A 20,906-nucleotide genomic window follows, 5' to 3' on the forward strand; every position below is an offset into this window, starting at 1 on the left:
AACACACAGTAAACACACATTAAACACACAAACACACATTAAACACATATTGAATGCACATTAAATACACTTTAAACACATGTTAAACACACATTAAACACACCAACACACATTAAACACATATTAAATACACAAACACAGATTAAACACACAGTAAACACACAGTAAACACAAACACACAGTAAACACACATTAAACACAAACACACATTAAGCAAACAAACACACATTAAACACACATTAAACACACAGAAGCCAGGGACAACAGCAACATTTAACAAAGGTGACGTTACAAAATTCAGCTCCATTACAGCTCAACAAAATTCAGCTCCATTACAGCTCACAAGGTTCACTGACAAAACAACTGTCTGATACTAAACACGGCTACAGAAAATGAATGAATGAATGAATGAATGAATGAATGAAGGTATTATTAAACCAATAAAAAAAACATGAAACATTAGTGTTGCAGTTTCTCCGAGGTTGGGCCCATTCTTGAGTTTGATTGACTGGACTATTATTGATGTTTCCAGCTCCTCGCCAAGACCGAGCTGGGTGGTTGTTCTGCATCATTTAGAGGACTAAACATCTTGTTAAAATGAGGGGAGGAGAGGAGGGGAGACAAAACGAGTGAAAAGCAAGAGAGGAGGAGGAAAAGATGAGTAAACTTTTTCAGATGAGAGGAGAGGCAGATGAGAAGTGAAGGAAGGAAAACAAGGAGCAAACTCCTCATAGCAACTAAACTTTATCAGTGAGCGTTCTTTCTTACTTTTCTCCATCTGCTTCTGTTTCCTCTGTCACTTTCTCTCTTTCTGACTCTTTATCTCTCTATCTCTATCTCTCCGTCCCTCCCACCACATTCGCAGGGTTCATCCAAGTCGCGTTGACGCCCACTCACCTCCAACATGCTACCTCAGTTTCCATGGTAATCGAGTAGCGACCGTGCTACATAAATATATACTTTAACATTCAGCACTCCACAACTCATTAAGAACATCTTTGGATGAAACATTCATCTCTCAGGGTGTTGTCCTCCGTAAACAGCCACCACTCTGAATTTAGGGGCTTCTTGTTTTTTTAAAATCCCTGCGAGTGTTTGTGAGCACGAAGCCGGAGAAGCACTGAGGAGCGCATGAACCTGTGAGGTCGTCGGCATGTTTAAAAAGCTGGAGCTGCTCCGCGGAGCGTGACATATGGTAAATGTGACCCAGGGGGATTTCATGACTACAAGAGAACATTTTCTAGTTCACGACTCATGAGAGAGTCAGAACAAAGCTTATCTGGGTATAAAAGCTGTTCACAAGATCACTCTTCCATTCAGCTGTCAGCGGAGCAGCCCTAACACGTGTGACGTTAACCCTTTCAGAGTCTGAAGTTCTCTCTTCTCTTGCAGACAGCAGATAGGTAGCAGTGGTCAACATATTGTGGCTGACATCATGGCTGACCAACAACAACAACAGACAGATGGAGTCCCGCCCCCTCTCGTAGCTTACATCTGCTCCACTAGCTTCTTTATCTCCATGGGTTTCCTCTTAAATGTTTTTATTGATTTTTTCTGTAAAGCTTTTATTCATAAAGGCCTCCTAAACGGATTAACATTTAACTTGTCCTCATTTCTCAGCTGGAGATCTGGAACTTATCAGATATACTGCTCCAGCCTCATGAAATAATAAGGATGCTAATAAGGATGATTCATCGGAGCTGGACGTGGACTCGCAGCACACTCATGCTTCTTTACTCTTATCACAGCGTCACTATATCTTCTTTTATCGCTGCTTTTCCTACTGGATATGTTTATTGTTACTGTTGCTTTTATTTATTATTGTTTCTTTATATGATGTACGTCTATAAAAGAGGAGGAGGTCTGCGACACCACCTATCCCCCACCTATAATGCTGTCCTTTCATCCTTGCCCAGGAGATTTAGCAGCTTAACCTCTAAAAACAATGGTCGTTCACAAATGGCCTCATGTGACTCTAACGACTCCAACGACCACCGTTGACACACCATTGGAGCACTAACGAACCAGTGACATCATTGGCCTTGTGAAGACCTCCTCAAAGGTTTAATACCTGGGTGCTTCCACCCCAGTTTGTCAAACTAGTTCCAGCCTAGTCAGACAAGCATGAACTGATGAAGCCTCTTGGATAAGAGGTGAAACGGCCTTTAAGACAAAACCAAGTCCAGTTGCGTCCGATTCAATTGACCTATGGCTAAGCCCCGCCCTCAAATGTGATGAGCCAATCACAGTGCGTATAGCCATTCCCATACACTGGGACATTCTCTGCCTGGACGTCCATTGAAATGCATTACAGAAAGTCAGTTTTGTTCGGTTTTATGAGCTTTTTCTGAGATTTGAAGTTTAAAAATGGTCAAACGGTGTGCATGGGGTACATGCAACTCTGACACAAGGTATCCTGAGAGGCTGGGCGACCAGGTGTATTTTTTACACTTTAAACCACATCTCAACCGAGAAAAGTGTCTCCTTTGGATAAAGTTGTGTGGTAACGTTAGACCACAACATCAACTCAACGTGAATAAGATTAACAATGATGTCTACATCTGTTCTAAGGTAAGTCAACATTGTGTTTGAGGCAACATATTGTCACTTTGCTGGAAAGAAATATAAAGTTATCTTTAACATCTCTAGCTAACGTTAGCTAAAGTTAGCCTAACGTTAGCTCCTAGCTGCGTTGTTCATCATGTCACCTTGTTTGCTGGGAGTTCATTAGCCTATTTTGTTCTAGTTTTGTACTTTGGTGATCGTACATCATTGTTAGCTGTTGTCCAAAGGGCTCTAGTTAAGCTAACGTTAACTTCTGGAGCTTAGCTTCATTAACTTATCTGTAATGGCAGAGATAACAAAGGTTGGCAAACGTTATGCTGAATGATTCAGTGTAAATACTGTAGCACCAAACTAACGGAGAGACACTCTTGGTAAAGATGGTAAAAAGGCCGTTATCCTTTTCTCATATTCTGAGCCAAAAACCTTAACTTCAGTGGCACTTTAACTTGTTGTCTTTGATGGTGACGGCAACCAGATGCGGTTCACAAGCGTACACTGTGACCTGTAAATTTTGGCTTGTAATTTAAGCTTTTCATCGACCTTCTCAACAATAAAATGATGAATATATCCCTCCAATGCGTAGTTTAGGCCCTTTTGGTTACTTCTCAATGACATCTGATCGTTATGTCTCCACAAATCATCAGTTGCCTCCTGTGAAATGCCGTGTACTGTGACACCTGCCATAGCGCCGGCCACTGAATGTTGATAGTTTGTCCGAGTGAGTGGAGGGGGCGTGGCCTAGCCATAGGTCAATTGCCTTGAGGTACCAACCAGGTCTCCCTCCCAACTCGTTAAAGTCCGACACTTGATCATTGGCCCTCAACGTCAGATACCGACACACAGAGGCACCTTGATCAGCAGTATGAGTTGCACTGGGTGGTGTAATTTGTTGATGCTCTGTGCAGCTACTGCAGTATAAAGAGTGAGAAGGTCCACATAGGGCAGGTGAGAGGTGGATGGGTCAAACAAACTCTGGGCTTTCAGCCAGAAGCCTGCTGTTTGTGTTCCATGTGAGACAAAATGTCAGTTGATTTATAGCCCCTTTTACTTTAAGTAAACAGTATGATATTTTTGGGTGGGCGGGGCTTAGCTGGACCTTGAGACCTGTGATTGGGACCTTGTGACTCTGAGTCATCACAGGGAACATGGTCATTGTGGTTCTTTTCCTACACCTAACCACCATAACTTCCTTTCAATTACATAACTAACATTAAATATGTAGCATCATTTCATGGGGTGCTAATTTGTAGAATATCATTCCGAAGTCGACAAAATCTGGCGCTTGGACAGTGACTTCCAGTTTCAGGCCCTGAAGAAAGAAACTGTCCTACCACGTCAGTATGATACGCGGCCAGTCGACATTATAGTTTAACAGTGTCCGGCAGCGTCAAGGGGAAACATAGCGGGACAACAACGAACGTTACGGGGGCCGAAGTCCGAGTAGGCAGGCGAGAGGGGTGGTGGATGGGTCACAACACATGGGACTTTCCCCAGGAGACCTGTGATTGGGACCTTGTGAACTCTGAGTGTCTTCTCCGAAACCTAGCCACAATATCTGCACTTGCCAAGACCTAACCTTTGTAACTTTATGCTAATTACATGTACATTAAATATGTAGCATCATTTCGTGGGGTGCTAATTTGTAGAATATCATACAACCCGGTCTCACTCTGAAGTCTTTGAAAACCAGCACTTTGTCAGTGACTTCAGGCGTCAGACACAGACAGAAAAAGCCATCAGTGTGATTTGCGGACGGTCGTCGGTATTGTTCAGCAGCACCAATTGGAATCAGGGGAAACGTGGCGGGACAACAACGAAAGTTAAGGTGGCAACAGTCCCATTAGTGTGGGTGGGATGACTTTCACCCGGGAGCCAAACCCTGTTCTTTTTCCTGAACCCAATCACGTGTGTGTGTTGTTGAAGGGAAGAAAGTCAAATGGCGGTGTTGTACCAACATAGTGCTTTTATTTTGAAAGAGACTGTATCAAACTGTACATTTCCTGTGAAAACAGAAGTGTATTTTGAAAACAGACAATGCATGTAACAGGCTGAAGTTGACACGGCGTCCCAGAACGTCAACAACCAACACACCCAGGGTACCTTGGACGTCATATGTGGACGTGGAAAGTCCATGACCAAACGTGGACATGTGAAGAGGTCACAGTGAGGATGAGTTGACTCATACGAACAGTTCTGTGAGGATACGTTGCCCCAGTAAAGTACACTAAAGTCTCACTAAAGTCAGCTGAGGAACCAGTAGAGAACCTTTGAAAAGAATAATCATTAAAATAGCAAACGGTGTATTTCCAGAGAATAATGTTAAAGCATTGGCATTTGACCTTTTTGCCCTCCAAAGGAAACGTATTGTGTTTCTCAGTGACTAATAATCATTCATATTTTCAGTAAATGTGTCATTTAGAAGCACAATGACTCATCCATGGTTTTATCAGGCATCATTCAGGCCCCCAGGCTCAAAGATTCAAACAGCACTGTATGGCACCTGTAATGCTTCTAAACAGGTTCCTCTGCGATCATGAGCCAAAGACCTGCTTGGGTTCTGTTTAGCATCATTGTTGTTCAGAGTGAGTGAAATGAAAACTTGCCGGACATTTTTTCTGACCAAAGAAAAATCAGTGATTATCCTGCGAGTGTTTAACAACAACATGTGTCACGAGTCGTAGCAGTTGGCTTGTTGTCAGAGCCTGATGGGAGTTGGACATATGTAGAGTGTCTCTGGTTTCAGACTTAGCGTAAGGGTTTTATGGAGATGAAATTAAATCCATGAAGATTTCATAGAGCAGAAGCTTGTGGGTTTTGCAAAACATGTTTTTCCCAAAGTCGAGCTATCACAGAGCGGCTCATTAAGGCTTTAAGATTTCTGTGATTTGAAAGCTGAGTGATGTCGAGGTGTATTAGGAACTGTAGCTTACATCAAACCTGTAGAAACATCATCCTCATTTCAAAGTCATTTTTAGGAGATGAGTAGACGTAGAGGTGATGAGGTTCAGAGGTGTTGCAGCTCTGTTAGAGGAGCATACAGTCTTTGATCTTTCTTGTGTTGTGTCTGTTTTATGTGCCTGTGCTTTATGAACTTCATGTGGGAAATTTTACGTTACTTTTAGTGAGAAGGAAACAATCTACTCTGCAACAGAGCAATCTGACTTCTGTTGATGGGACATGTGGGGTGATATTGGAGGCACATATCATGACTGAGGCTGCTCTCAGCCCTAGAGTGGTCTCCTTTGGTCTGAATCAGGGACTCATGTTGTTCCAGAGTTGTATAATTGCCCAGAGTTGGTTCGTTTTCTCACGACTGAACCCGAACCAAACAGGGCAGGTGTGAAAGCACCCTAAAAGTTCTTGTGGTCTTTAAAGTGCAAAAATTAGTCCCTTCAAATCACGTTTTTGCATTTCAGTCTGTATATTTGACCACATGACATCTTCTACAGAATCTTCCTGACATCATTCTTGGCTACAAATGTGGAAAGAAAGTGATTTTTTTAAGGATTTTTCTCTTTACCCAGATTAGTCTCATTTTCCTCAGCGTGATACTTGATCTTATGTACATGAAGTTTTACTGAGATTATCTTTGGTTCACAATCTGCATACTGAGCTCCAAAACCAAAATTAACCAAATGAAAGTTTTGATGTAGTAGTATGTAAATTTTCCATCTATTTTCATGTTCATTTGTTCAATTGAATTGATAAGTATTTTCACCAATTGCTCCCTTTTTAACGGACAGTTTAGGACCAAATCTGAGATGCATTGAAAAAATTTTTTTATTTTATTTTAGGCAAAATCTTGAATTTTTTACTGACTTCAGAGGCCCATTACTCTGTCTCTGTATCACCTAGAGTGTTTCTGACACTTTCACAAGAAACTTCAGGGAGTTTTCTTTCTGGCAAGACCTCATGCATGTATGTAGTCAGAGCGGTTCAGAAGCTACAGTCATTTTAATGTGGGTATGTCATTTTAGGCGTTTTTGCTGCAAAACGGGGGTGGAGTGCAAGAGGTTTTAACCACAGCACGGACAAATGATGTCGTCCTGTGAAACAGGCGTCAGATCAGGAAACGAAAGTTACAATTGACATTTGTGTCACGAACGAATTCATTCAATGTTTAAAATATCTTTGCTGAATGAATCTGTAACTGAAGTAAGATCACAGGCAACGAAATGACGAAATGACGAAAAAGAAGCCGACGTGTTTGAAAGTATTGAGGAGATATTTTAGCTCTGAAACTTCATCATGTCCCACAAGCACAGAAAGAAGAAACACAACTTGTTGGTTCAGCCAAGTACTCAGACTGTGTCAGAAACACACACACACACACACACTGTCACAAAAACACACTCATGCGTGGAGAAGAAAATGTGCCTGCACGTACACACACACACACACACACTTGCACTCTATCTCTCCCTTTGGAGCAGATGGCTCCACAGTCATAGCTGATGTTTCACACATCAATGAAGCACACCATGTACTCACAACTACTGAACACACACACACACACACACACACACACACACACTCATGCCATGTAAGTCACAACCACTGAACACACTCACACAGAGGAACATGCTTGCACACATGCGTAACCACTCGAACCCAGAAGGGCCGCAACACACACAGAGGCAGTGATACAAACACACACACACTTACACACACATGCACAAATACACACACATGCACGGAGTGTCCTCATCGGCGCTAATTTATGGAGTGAGGAGCCATGTCGCTGGCGACGTAGCTCAAACCTCATAACACACTCTGCCTGTCCCTCACACACACACTCACACACACACAGGTTGAAAGCATTAGCGGCTAAGAGGCACGAGGTTATAGTGTCGTATTGTCATGGGTGTTGTTAGGCCTGATGTCAAATAGCCGACAGCACGGAGTGAGAATATTGCACCATAACCCTGCGGCTCAAGGACATTATTGCTTTTACAAGACAGTCGGCAGCACCTGTGGTTTTAATTGAAAGCACTCAGCACTAAATACAGACCTCTGATGAAGAAAATAAACCACACCACAGTTAAACGCTCTCGTCTTTTACTGCTGGAGTTTTTTTTCCGGAGGTCTAAACCAAACCGCTGTCACTTCCTCGAGAGCAACACTTCACACATCCGGCGCAGGAAGCCTCCAAAACAAATAAACTGCTCGAAAATATTACCGCCGAGAGAAAATTACATGCTCAGAAGGAATTTGATGTCAACTTTTTGTGCCAAGTAGGGTGTAGAAAATCAGCGTTATTTAACTTACTGGAATCAATGTTTCTATAGCAACACAACTCTGGCCTCGCTGATACTGGGGAAAGGTGTGAAATATTCCCTGACAGCTGGTGGGCTATCATGAATTAATGTCGCCACGGAGACGCTGTGAACTACCTGATTTACAAAAACACACATATAAACAGTGAGGCGCACACACATGAGGCGGAGAGCAGAGGACTCAGACGCGCGCTGTTGTGTGATTTTAAAATGTTGTTTTAATAAATTAAGACTTTGGACCACCCGCTGAGACGAGACGAGCTGACAGCAGGAATAGTAACACACAGAAACACAGGCGACGTGCCAGAGTGTCTTTGGCACATTTGAGCAATTAAGGTACAGAAAAAAAACCATTTGATTCAGGGTGTTAGAGTGATTTATTTTCTGTTATATGCGTGCGGTGTGAGATCTGTTTGCTCTCTGCAGCAGCTAAACGCTCACCTGTCACACAACAGGTGTGTCAGTCATCTCAGGAAATGAGAGATAAATATGAAACAGAAACGATGACGACAGTGCATCAGTTTGAATTAGACGTTATATCAGCAGCTGGAAGGTTAAAGGGTCAGTTCACTCAAATCACAAGAAATGAGGATTCATTAGGAAAGAAACTGTGTCGCTTCTTGCAGTGACACGAAAGTGAGAAAGTAAAGGTGGCTGACGAGTTTACTTACGTCATTATGATGTTCCTGTAATATTGGTTTTGGGACTGAAAACATATCTGATACTTTTTCTAATATTACAACAGTATCAAAATAATGTTTCACTACACTGAAGCTGTCTCCAGAGAAATACAGATAGCTAGGCTGCCAGACAATGGCACAAGTAATTTGATACTTGCACAGCTACTTTTATTTTTGACGTTATGTCAAATCAGTGATCAGAGGAAAAAGACAGTAATGTAAATAATAAAAAATAACAGAGACATTACAACATGAACATGTTCCTGCAGATAACACGTGACATCAGTTTCTCTGGTGTCCACTGCAAATCCACAGTCAATGGATGAAACACGTGAGAGATGCGTCAAGAAGTGCAGTGTAGCCTATCAGAGGCAGAGTAGGGCGGGACTTGTCGCGGACTGACATTTGTCATGCTGTTTACAAATGTTATTGTAAGACCAACATGCTAGCTTACCTAGCATCGCTGAGCCAGCTATCGTTACAGCTCACCACCAAATTCCACCAGATGCGTATTGGTTGCGTCTGCGCTCCGGAACGGCAGCGGAGCCGATACGTTTCAGTTCAAGTCAATGTGTGTGTTTCCACCGGCTGCGGCTGTGATGCGTTCCGGCTCCGTCACAGCTGCGGCGCTCCGGAGCCCTCCACAACAGATACGCAGGACTTCTATTTTTGCTGGACGCCGGAGCACAACGCAGCAATTCAGCACAGAGCAGATCATGCGGGGCAGGAAGTCGTGCACAGAAACAAAATAAAACATCCAGTTAATTTTCAAAATAAAATACACAGTGTTCACGGCGGATCATATTTCCCTGCACTACACCTTGAAAACGTCATAATGGGCGGAGGCAGGCCTGAAGTCAACAGGTCAGGTTTTCAGACGTCATTTCACCCCGTTGACACCATGGACGAGGAGATGTTAATCATGGAGGTGCACCCAGATGTCTTCCTACTACTCCTCTGGTTTTGTGGTTCTGTTTATAGAAACTACATCTTGTTATATTGCGTGATTATGCGTGAATTCACGAGATGTCGTGGGTCCTCGTGTCGTCCCCGCTGTCCGGCGTAGCTGCACCGCTCTGCACAGCAAACGCAGCCAGTGGGTGTTGACGGACGGCGGCGCACGCAGCGGATAACCAGCGCAGCCGTTCTGCAACGGACACACATCCAGTGGAATTCCGGCGTCAGCCATTAATGTTTACATCTCACACTGTCACGAGCCTCTCGTCCATGAGTAGATGCACATTTCCTTCTGAGGAAGAGTTGAGCTGAGTTTCTCCCATCAAGTCTGTTTTAATAGATCACAACTTTCCCGTGGGAAGTGGCGTACAGCTCTTTCAGGCCGCGTTTTGTACACAAACAATTGTCTGTTTGTTTTTGAGAGGTATGGAGCTACATTTGTTCCTTTATCATTCAATCAAACAGAGTAGGTTTTGCAATCAAAAAAAAGATTTGAGAGCAAAAGTATCAATATTGCAATCAAAAAATTATTGATTAAAAAATGCAAATCCAAAAGTTTTGTTTGTGAGTCTTTTTTTTTCGTTTGCAAGTCAAAAAGTTTTGCGAGTAAAAAGTTGAACATGGTGGGCGGGGCCTAAACTGAAAGCTGTAAGACACGTCTCTATTGGCCAGTCTCGATCGGAATGACAGCTTGCAAAGCTTTTTTTTTTCTTCTTCTCTCGGTTGGCGGATTGCAAACAATTTAAAGGTGCATACCGCCACCTACTGTACAAGAGTGTGCAACATCATGTCATTTAGCCTGTTTCTTAAATTCTACTCATCAGCCTAGTACGCTTACAAAGCAACATGGGAGTTCTGTAGTTCACGGGCGGGAGCTGTGGCGAAAATCAATTCTGAAACCAAAGTTTTTCGGGTTCCGGTTTCCAAAATAAATTCGTCCACAGGAGTGGTGTGATAAAGAAATATGATATCCACACTGGGAGCAACAACAAAAGTTTTGGGTTTAATTTTTGTTCAGTGTAAATTAAGAGCAATAAAAGATGGAGTCAGATTCCTCATGTTTATCCAGCATTGGCTTCTGACTAAAGTTCTCAGGAGAAAGGACATTTGAAGTCCTGCATCTAAATGTAAAAATGATCTGCTTCTCGTATGATACTATCAGAAGCTCCACAGCAGCTGCTGAACGGATCTCGCCTGTAAATACTCAGGTTATTGTGTTTTGTTCTTGTATTAGTGTCGTATCATGATGTATTATAGTGACTGTCAGTCTCTGCATCCTGTCCAGATGCTCTGCTAATAAACGGGGACAGTAAGCAGAATATTCATGGCCCTCGTGCCCTGCGGACAACAGCGCTGTCAAACGTGCCTGCTGTGCATCGTCATGCGTGTCACACAGTGTGATAGGCATGTTAATTGCTTAATTTCATCATGCTGTAGTACACCTGTATACACGCCTCTGCATGTGTTGTCTTTCTCTACTCGTTTATTATTTGTCTGTCAGCTGTATATTTATATTTACATATTTATAATTTTGACCAGTTTGGCGTGACTTTATTTATTTAAAGAACCACACCAATGATTTTAAATATTTTAGCCCAGTTAATACAAATGACACCGTCCCCAGCATCCATTGTTTTCCATTCGTTTCAACACAGTTTGGAAATTAAACATCGAACTCTTGAACGTTGCTCAAGTTGTGAACATATTGTTGTGAGGTTTGTTCATTTATTTAGCTCCTGCTTTTGTCCCAAGTGACTTAAAAATCAGTCGACCTCCGTTAAAACAAGAGCTAGACATCATTGAAATCTACAGTGTGTTCACTACATGTGTGAGGTAATGCAGTTTATATCAGTCTCCATTTAAACAGCATCACCATGCAACGCTGAAAGAACAAATTAATGTTGTTGATGTTCACACACCAGTGCAGATCTGAGCGCACAGGTCATGTAACAATAGGGTTCGTGTGTGAAACGTTCTTATCTTGCTGATCACAGAGGAGGAATGACCGCACGTTGATAAGTGTGGCCGCCACATTCCTCCTCTGTTCGACACTGTGGCCGCTGAAAACATTCAAATATCCCGCCCCAGTATATTCTGGGTTCAGAGGCTCCTCCCTGAGAGTTTACCACATGGAGACGTGAAATACGGCCGGAAAGAGAAATAAAAAGGAAACGCTGACGTCCCAGATCCAATTTAAGCAAAAAGTTTAACCAAAGGAAGTCAGAATAAAACAGTATGGAAGTCACTGATGTGGTCAGCAGGGTTGCAGTGGGCAAACAAACAGGGGCGTTGTGGTGGGGGGAAAGTGGGACTAGGAGAGGCCCCTTGGAAAGCCTGGAATGACAAGTTTGGTTTTGTTTGCAATTTTTTTTATTTCCAAGTAATTGAGACTGTATCAAACTGTGCATTTCCTGTGAAAACAGAAGTGTATTTTGAAAACAGACAATGCATGTAACAGGCTGAAGTTGACACGGCGTCCCAGAACGTCAACAACCAACACACCCAGGGTACCTTGGACGTCATATGTGGACGTGGAAAGTCCATGACCAAACGTGGACATGTGACGAGGTCACAGTGAGGATGATGATGAGAAAGAAAGACAGCAAACTGAAATTGTAAAAGAAAATTCAAAAGGTACGAGAGAGAGGAATGGGTCTAGAGGAGGGACGGGGGGCCCACGGAATTTGGTGCCACTTCCCTGGGTTGGAATATTGATGTATTGATATTAATCACAGAGAATATAATTAATTACATTATTTTTTACAGCCTACATACTAATATTAGCCTATGTATTATATAATATCAACATATTCATTAAGCTTATAATGAGATCCAGGTGGTGGAGGAGACAAGGACAAACGTAATCACTAGTGTTAAAATAATTACACTGTTTCAAGGTTTATTTCTCTTTTTAATGATGTTTTAATGATAAATGATAAAAACATGCTTTATCAGTGTGAAAAAAGTCAGATGAACAAGAGGCGGGCAGCGGTGGCGGGCAGCGGTGGTGTTCAGTCCTCAGTCAGCCTGGAGTCAGGCCCAGAGAGCATGCATCGATGTAGGCCTTTACAAAATATCCTATTTTCTCATAGGCTACACATTTTACAGTGATTAATGTGTCGCTGCAAATACTGTGATGCCAGTCAGAGTATGGTCTGAGAACAGTTCTCAAACTCAGACAGACTCGACGCTGACTCAAAGCTGCATACATGACTGCATACAAACTGAAAGAGGCGTACGCCACTTCCCACGCAAAAGTTGTGATCTATAAAAACAGACTTGATGAGAGAAACTTTGACTCATGCTTACGAACATTTTGGAGACGGGACATTGGCGACACAGATAGTGAGGTGGAAGCCTGACTGTAGAAACTGGCAAATATTTTCTGGTGCACGCCATTTTTAACTTTTGTCCGTACGTGCATTTTTAGTTTGGATCCTGCGCACTGTTTTATAGAGAGACCCCTGACGTGAGGTTTGATCGTAGCCGGCACTCATGTCCACATTGATAAATGCTGAAGTTTGCGTGGAAATGACCACACACCCAGATTTCGGTCGCACTTCTGTTTGGTAAATGAGGGTCACTGTGATTTATCCTCCTGAGACTCTGTGTCCTCATATGATGACATCACAGTTTGGGTTTGCTGCACCTTAAGGCCCTGACACACCAAGCCGATGGTCGCCTGTCGACCAAAGTCGGGCCATCGGTGAGTGTCTGTCGCCCTAGTTTTTGTGGCGTGTCCCGCACCGTCGGCACTTTGGTGTCTGCAGCTTTTCGGCTGATTAAGCATGTTGAATCGGCGGCGGAGCTTGTCGGTGAGAGAGATCACTCTGATTGGCTGTTGAGGTTTTATTTCCTCGCCCCTGTAGCGAGTGAATCTGCCTGTAGTGAAACCGGAGCTAACCAGTGCTTCCTCCTCAGGCTCCACTTCACTCAGCTGCCCCACAGACCCACTGCTTCTTCCCATTTTAACNCTCACTCCGCTCTCTCTCACGCAGGCGCAGAACGTACGTGCTACTTGGCCGTCGGATGTAGTCCGTGTAGTGTGTTCAAATGCAACTGACACAGGGCAACGTGAGGCGACGTAACAGTTGGCTTTCGTCGCCGCTAGTTCTTTGATGTCGGTTTGGTGTGTTCGCACCTTTATGCTTCATTCTTCTTAACTCAGACCTGTTGTCTTCATTTGTGGACACTTGTGCCATCTAGTGGTAGTAAGAGCACAATACACTAATCCCTGTAAAAACAAGATGGCAGCCATCTCTACCAAGTCAGTCTGCAGCCGACCCCGACACATTGTGAGCAAGGTCCAAACCTGATCACATGTTATGGCTGAAACTTGTTTATTTATGATTAATAATGTTTGTAGTTTGATATGGCAACAAATGTGACCAATTTTAGCAACAGTAAAAAGATAAGACGCTTTTAATTAGGAAGTACTCGTAACCCCTAACTTAAATGAAACATGATGGCCGCCTGTAACAGAAATAAATAAACCCTTTGTGTTAACATGAATTGTGGTTAAAGAGCTTAGAACACTTGGGTAAAGTTCCTCAAAGTGTGTTTCGGCTGATATTTTGTTCATGATTTTGACTGAGTAAAAAAAAAGCTGCTGAAAATGAAAACATCGCTGCATAAACATAAGACTGAACTTGAGTCACTGGAGTCAAAAGCAAACTGCAGACACTCATCCATCCCACAGATCTCCACACTCTCTTACACTCTACACTATCTTGGCTTCAGACTCGGCTGCCTGTTCCTGCCCAAGTCTCTCTCATGCAATCCTTTTGTGCTGGCGCAAACATATCGCTCTCATTTCCCATGCACAGAGCATGTTATTTGAATTTTTAAGACGTGATCGTTTCATGCAATTTCATCAGACCTGCCTGCGCTAAAGAACTTGGAGATAAAATTAGCTTGGGTATATGAGGATCCAAGGTGACTGCTGGTAGTCATGTGTGGTTGTTGGCCAATTAAATCTCTTGATATAGCTTTCTATTCCTGGATGAGGTGACGAACAGAGTTGAATACGTGCCTCTGAAATGCCTGCGTTTTCTTGTGTGGGTAATTAAAGAACATTTATTTATGGTCTTGTGTTCGCAGTGGAAACTTTACCTTATGTTTCCTGTTGGATATGATTTAACAAGTTTGAAAGCTCTAACTTGATGAAGGTGCTGTGAGGGCTTCTTAAGTTTGTCATTTATTTTGTGAAGTGATCGCCTGTACTTGACTTTCCTTTGATGTCATGAAAAATTTGGGTTCAAAGAAAGAAGATATTTCAGCAAAAGAGACAATACTGTAACAGTTTGTGTATTTGTACCAAACCGTCATGGTACGGGTCACAATTTAGTGAACGCAGCTCAGTCCCGTGCACAGACAGTTTCAGGGGCAGCTGCTCAAGCAAAAAGACAAAGGGGGCACCTCTCATAATTATTGATTAAAAAATAGTTATGTACACATTTTTCTTATTATTTTATTTTTTATCATTATAAAATTATTTTTTATTATTAGTTTAGTACCCATACACTGATGCAGACAAGGGCGTCATTTTGTTTGAGCATTGCAAAGGACACATTTCATTGACATTTTTCAGACATTTCAATAATATTTTTCGGACATTTCATCAACATGTGTTTGGACTTTTTTTTTTTTAACATTTTTTGCACAATTTAATTATATTTTTCAGACATTTATTAACATTTTTTGGACATTTTTTAAAAACATTTTTCCGGACAATTTAATAATATTTTTCAGACATTTTATCAACATATCTTTTTTTTTTTTTTTTTTGCAACAAAAACAACAAACGGAGAGACAGTTGACAGTTTCCATTCACAAATCCAACATGCTAACATTTAACATTTGACGGCATCACCCAGATGTGCCGATCACTGAGATGATTCATTTTTACTTTAAATGTTTAAATATAGCAAAGATGGAACTAATCGTCCTAACTAAGTTTTATTTTTTATTATTCTGTGTGTTTTGGTATTTTTAGTGTCACAGCAGAGGAGATGCTTTTCAGTTTTGTTGCCTGTTGTGTCCTGTTGCCTTTTGGGAAAGTGTTTGTTTAGTGTTTGTACAGTATGATACAAAAATGTTTCTTATTTTTATAATGGATATAGTTTACCGAAGTGAACATAAAGTGGTTGGAATGTCCCTCAGTCCGCAGCAGGAGGATTTAATCTGATACTTGCACTACTGTCTGTTCAAGATAAATCACAACTCATGGATCCTTATGATTTGATTTTGTATTATTTATTAATTTTTTTGTGACTTTTAAACCGTGGTGTAAACCACACCATGACTTTTGTGTACCGTTACAACCGTGATTGTTTAAGTGATGTTGCTTTATAGGGGTTGTGTAGCAAAACTTATCATATCGTATCGTATTGTGCAGTAACTGTAAGTAACTGCATTACTAAGTACTCAACAGCAGTCCAGCTACGTCAAAACAGCCTTTAAACCAACTCCAAAGCTTTTCATTATTTCACGTGTAGAAATACAAAACAAGACATTTTCATCGACCATCAGGAGCTAGTTTAACGTTAGCCTCAGAAACAAAGAGGCTCCCACACCTTAAAAGTCTACACAAAACCAAACTGATACCAAAGTGCAGGTGTACCGGTGGCTAACGTTAGCAAGCCACCTAACAAAGAACACAACCTTTGACTCACTGGGAGTCACTAGCTAAGCGAAGCTAAGCTAAGCTAAGCTAAGCTAAGCTAACTGCTTTCCTCCACGTCCAGTCAGCCAAGCTAACAAGCCCTGTTTGCGTATGTGTGCTGGACACAAGGAGACCAACTGTCCATCCAGCAAACAAGCAGATCCCTCAAATTTTTCAATTTTCAACTGATACACTACTCGTTACTGAAAACAGTGATCACATTGCTGTTAAACATTACAGACTTTGCTGCTTTGCTGCCAAAGACGTTGGTTTCTTTTTACCACGACCACAATCCTTCCCTAACTTTTTTTTATTTATTTATGTTTTTTTGAAGATTATTTTTTTGGGCCTTTTTTCCCTTTAATGGACAGACACTAGCTATGTTTCCATCCAAAAGTGATTTGAATCATTGGGAAATGTGCATTAAAAGAAATACAAATCCTCTGTGTTTCCATTAAATGTACGGACTTTGGTGAAAACTAAGAACTCGCGTTTTCCACAGAACCAGAAACAAAACAAGTCTCACATTCTTCTTCTTCTACGTTTTCTGGCGGTTGGCAACCAGCTTGTAAATGCATTACCGCCTTCCCGACCCGGAGTGTGGATATCACCATGGAGAGAGGTGCGCTACGTCAGACTTAATTCGAACATAACTGTTTCCATCCCCCGTTTTGCGAATCAACATTTTTTCGAATCAACCAAAACCCGGCTAAAGCGAGCGTATTTTAGTTTGTGTGAATCAGGGGATTTTAATTCGAATTTTGGCGTTTCCATCATAATTTTCCGATGCGATACTTCTAGATGCGCATCTAAACAAGCTGATGGAAACATGGCTAGTGTGTGAAATGGGGGAGAGAGAGAGTGTGTGGGGGGGGGGGACATTCAGCAAAGGGTTGCCAGCCGGAGTCGAACTTTGCGACTGCTGCAGCGAGACATCACCTCTATACATGGGGCGCCGGCACTATCCACTGCTCTACTGACGCCCCATCGTTCCCTAACTTTAACCAAGTGGTTATTAATATAACCATGGTACAAAGGTACCCTTACCCTAATGATGTCGTCATTTGAATCTAAACCATGATCTTTGCTTACAGGCCAGCCGTTAGGAAATATGGGCAGGGGGACAACACTTAGTGTATTCTTTATTTTTATATATCCATGTGTTTTTTCTGTGTTGTTTTTTTTTGGCAGAAAGAAAATGCCCTCAACTAAATGATTAGAGAAAAGTAAAATCAACAACAAATTACTGCAAAGAATTATTACATCATAAGATCAAATCATGATTGAAAGGATACTAATACTAATAGTATAAAGACTTTATGGCTGTCAGCTCTCAGTTTTCCACTTATTATACACACTTATACACTTATATTAATTTATGTAATTGCAAGACTGTGAGGGAGTCTGAGCAGGCAGAAATAATTTTGAAAAATGGCAGCGTTCCTTTTTTCCCTCGCCAAAATTTAGCGTCACTTTGGAGCATTATTTGGCACCCTCTCTGACAAGATAGCATCACATGGTTGGTACCAATAGATGGACCGAACCATTTCACAATACTTGCGGGGGGGGCAGCAGCATCAGATGGCACATTGAAATGTGTGGTAATGATAAAAGTACAATTATTTATCATGTAAATACATATAACTTTTATTCTCAGTGATTTAAGTCAGTGAGTAAACTGTTGTACTTGATCCAATTCAAAGGTCAACCATCGACCTTTTCATGGGCCGGGCTCATCTGCACCCTTTGTACCCTGGACCCTTAACACAGCCATGTCATTTCTGCGTCTAAACCTCAAACCCCGATCACATCAGTGTCAGATCAGGAAACACTTCTGATTTTTTTGTAGCAGTGGTTTGTAATGGAGGACAAAAGATATTGCAGAGGTCGTAAGAACTCTCCGGAAACCCAAAAGATCAACACGATGCTTCTTTAATCGTCCTCCGGAGCGTCTTATGTTGCTGGTGATTATGCTCATATGTGTCAGTGTAGTGTAGTTTAAACTGGAGTCTACGTTTGGGACAAATAAACTCCAAATGTTTGTGGAAGTGACCGCACGCTCCACGTCCATAAAAATATGATCCGGGATCTTTTATTAACACCGATGAGTCTCTCTCAGTGCATCATCGGGCTCGTGAAAAGCTGCAATGTGCCAAAAGCTTAAAAACACTCACTGCAGTTGTGTGGTAATCCAGATTTGTGATTTTCCCCATAAATACCAGCATTATTCCAGCATTATATCATGGCTTTATTATTGCTATTTTAATTAAAAACAGAATAAAACAAGACAGGGCTGCAGAGGGCTTGAGAGCTGCTGCAGGCTCTATTGTGTGCTCCCAGTTAATTGCAGGCTAAGTCAGATCCATTGTTGATTTTACTGCGGGCCGGTCCCTCTCACAGACCTATAGCCCCGTCATTTCACCGTGACATGCCATCATAATTTGTGATTTATGGCCCTTATTAAAAGTATTGACATAAGTAAAAGTGAAATATGATCTGACGGCGATGTAGCGCGAGGCGAAGCGGCCGCACTGAAGGAGAACAAAGACGAGATACTGTTCAGCCTCTGTGGAAATGATCACACCTGATTTATCCTTAATCATCAAACATGACCCTGACGGTTTGAATTTAAATATTTGGTTCATTCTGATTAATCATGATGTCATTTCTTCTGTAAAAGCAGTTGATGGTGTTTAACGTGTAATGAGCTTACTGTAGCGCTGCCCTTACACAACCTCTTGACGTCTCATCTGATGTCTCTCTTTGAAGCCTGTAGGAATTTTTTGGTGCGTCTCTACAAGGACTCGCTGTAATTATGTTTGCCTGTAACGTTCAGTGGGAACGAGGGGGAATGAAGTACAAGGTTTAGTTGGAGTTTAGATTATGAGAGAACAGAGAAAAAAAGAAAAGTAAAGAAGCCTGTGACTCATCTGGCCGGCTCCAAACCTTCCCACACAGCTCCGGGACTGCACACCACAAGTTATCTCTCTCAACTCATCTTCATTCAGATTTCAGTTTCTTCATTTGTCACCACGTTGTATTTTTACCACAATAAAATGTATCCTCATCATACGGTGTGACATTAAACATTCTTGGTATTTTTAGCAGCTCATTAGAAGATTAGCTTCAAATAAATGTGCATACAACATGCGAACATGTGGCTCCTGCATGTGTTTGACTCCTGGTGCAGAACAGCAGACGTGTCGTGTCAAACTGAGGAGAAATGTAAATGTAAAAAACCCTCCTGACTTCTCACTGACCTCAAACATCGAACACTTAAAAGGTAGAGAACAGGAACATGTTTAAGGGCAGACACGGAGCCGGAGGAGCTCTTAACGTAAGACGGGGACCCTCTCCAGCTTCCCCACCCCCATCTGCATGCATCTTCCAGCCTCCAATACCAAGTCAATTAACCCTAATGGAAGTGGCAATTAATTAACTCAGCAAACACAATGATTAAGGACCTGACAATCAACTGAGGGGGAGTGGTTTGACTCATGCTGATTTAGAGGTAATGACTTTCTGGCTTTTTTCTTTGATGCAGAAAATTCAATAAAAACAACAGTCACAGGAGCAAACACGCGCTCGGCATCAAACTGGATTCACGTCGAATCAGAAAAAGCCTCGAGTTCAAAGATCCGACTCAGATTTGAGTCCCAAACGCACTCAAACTTTTCAAAATAAAAGCACTTCAATCTGGCTTTTCTGTCTCTTTCACAGCCCAGTAAAGATCGGACACGAGGCCTTACCGTGCTTCTCTGCCCGTTGGTTCCTATTGGTCCTCTGAACACCCCCTTGATGCTCCTCAGCTGTCCGTCACGCAGGTGGGTGGAACTGATCACAATGTAGTAGCACGCCATTGGATTTGATTCATATGCTTGAGTCTCTATCTGAGCATCTATCTGGACTTTGCTTCTCTATCTCCTTCAACTCTCTGCCGCTCTCCTCATCTCAGCTCTCCTCCTCTGTGTTATAAAGTGGAGGAGGGACGGAGGAAACAAGAGGAGAGAAAGGAGGAGTTTCTCCCCCCGCTGCTCTGATTTATTCCCTCTCTTCTCTAAGTTTTTGCCGGTGACTCTTTGACTCGGCTCATCTTCCCCTCAGCTTCTGTCTCTTGTTAAATATTTCACCCTGCGCTCCTCTCTTCTTCTTCACTCTCTTATCTTGTCGTTGTCTAAATGTTTTTTTATTCTTTTTTTTCCTCTAAAAAATGTTCCCTCTACGTCTGCCTGTTAAATATTTCCCTCTCTCAGTCTTCCAGATGTTTTGCTCCTATCTTTCATTCATCAATCTTTCCCTGTCATTGACTCCCCCTCTCTCTCTCTCTCTCTCTCCCTCCCCGTCTCTTTCTTGCTGAGTCGAAATTTCTTCCCCGAAACCTCAGCCTCTCATTGATCAGTCTTGCAGTTCCTCTAACTATCTCCCGTCCGCTGCCTCCCTCTCCTCTCCTCACTTCACAATCTCTCTTTGGTTTCCCCTCCCTCTTTGTCTCTGTGTCTCTCTAAGTGGAGGGGAGGGATACTTTTGTTTTCCTCCCTCTCACTATCTCCCCATCTCCTGTCTCTTGTCTTTGTTTCTCTCCTCGTCTGCCTCCTTGTTAGTGTGGAGAAGAAGTACTCTCCTCCCTCTGTCTTCCTCTGTGTCAGAGCAGGCGTGCAGCTTCCTCTCAGATGCTCCTCTCCTCTCCTCTGCTGCGCTGCATGTGTTCGCTCTCCTCCCTCCTCCTCTACCTCTCCCTCTTTCTCTCTGCTGATCTCTTGCTCT

The 20,906-nt window shown here is 42.3% G+C and overlaps 1 protein-coding gene across 1 annotated transcript in view; it reads right to left on the reverse strand.

The window, feature by feature from the left end:
* Positions 1–20,906, reverse strand: part of LOC126406778 (uncharacterized) — a 98,006-nt gene extending 77,100 nt beyond the window's left edge. Inside the window, exon 1 of the mRNA XM_050071267.1 lies at positions 19,892–20,906. Coding sequence (XP_049927224.1) covers positions 19,892–20,002 — 111 coding nt within the window. The 5' untranslated portion in view covers positions 20,003–20,906. The remainder of the gene's footprint in view (positions 1–19,891) is intronic.

Source organism: Epinephelus moara, chromosome 19 (genome assembly GCF_006386435.1).
Source record: "Epinephelus moara isolate mb chromosome 19, YSFRI_EMoa_1.0, whole genome shotgun sequence".
In the NCBI taxonomy this organism is placed as follows: domain Eukaryota; kingdom Metazoa; phylum Chordata; class Actinopteri; order Perciformes; family Serranidae; genus Epinephelus; species Epinephelus moara.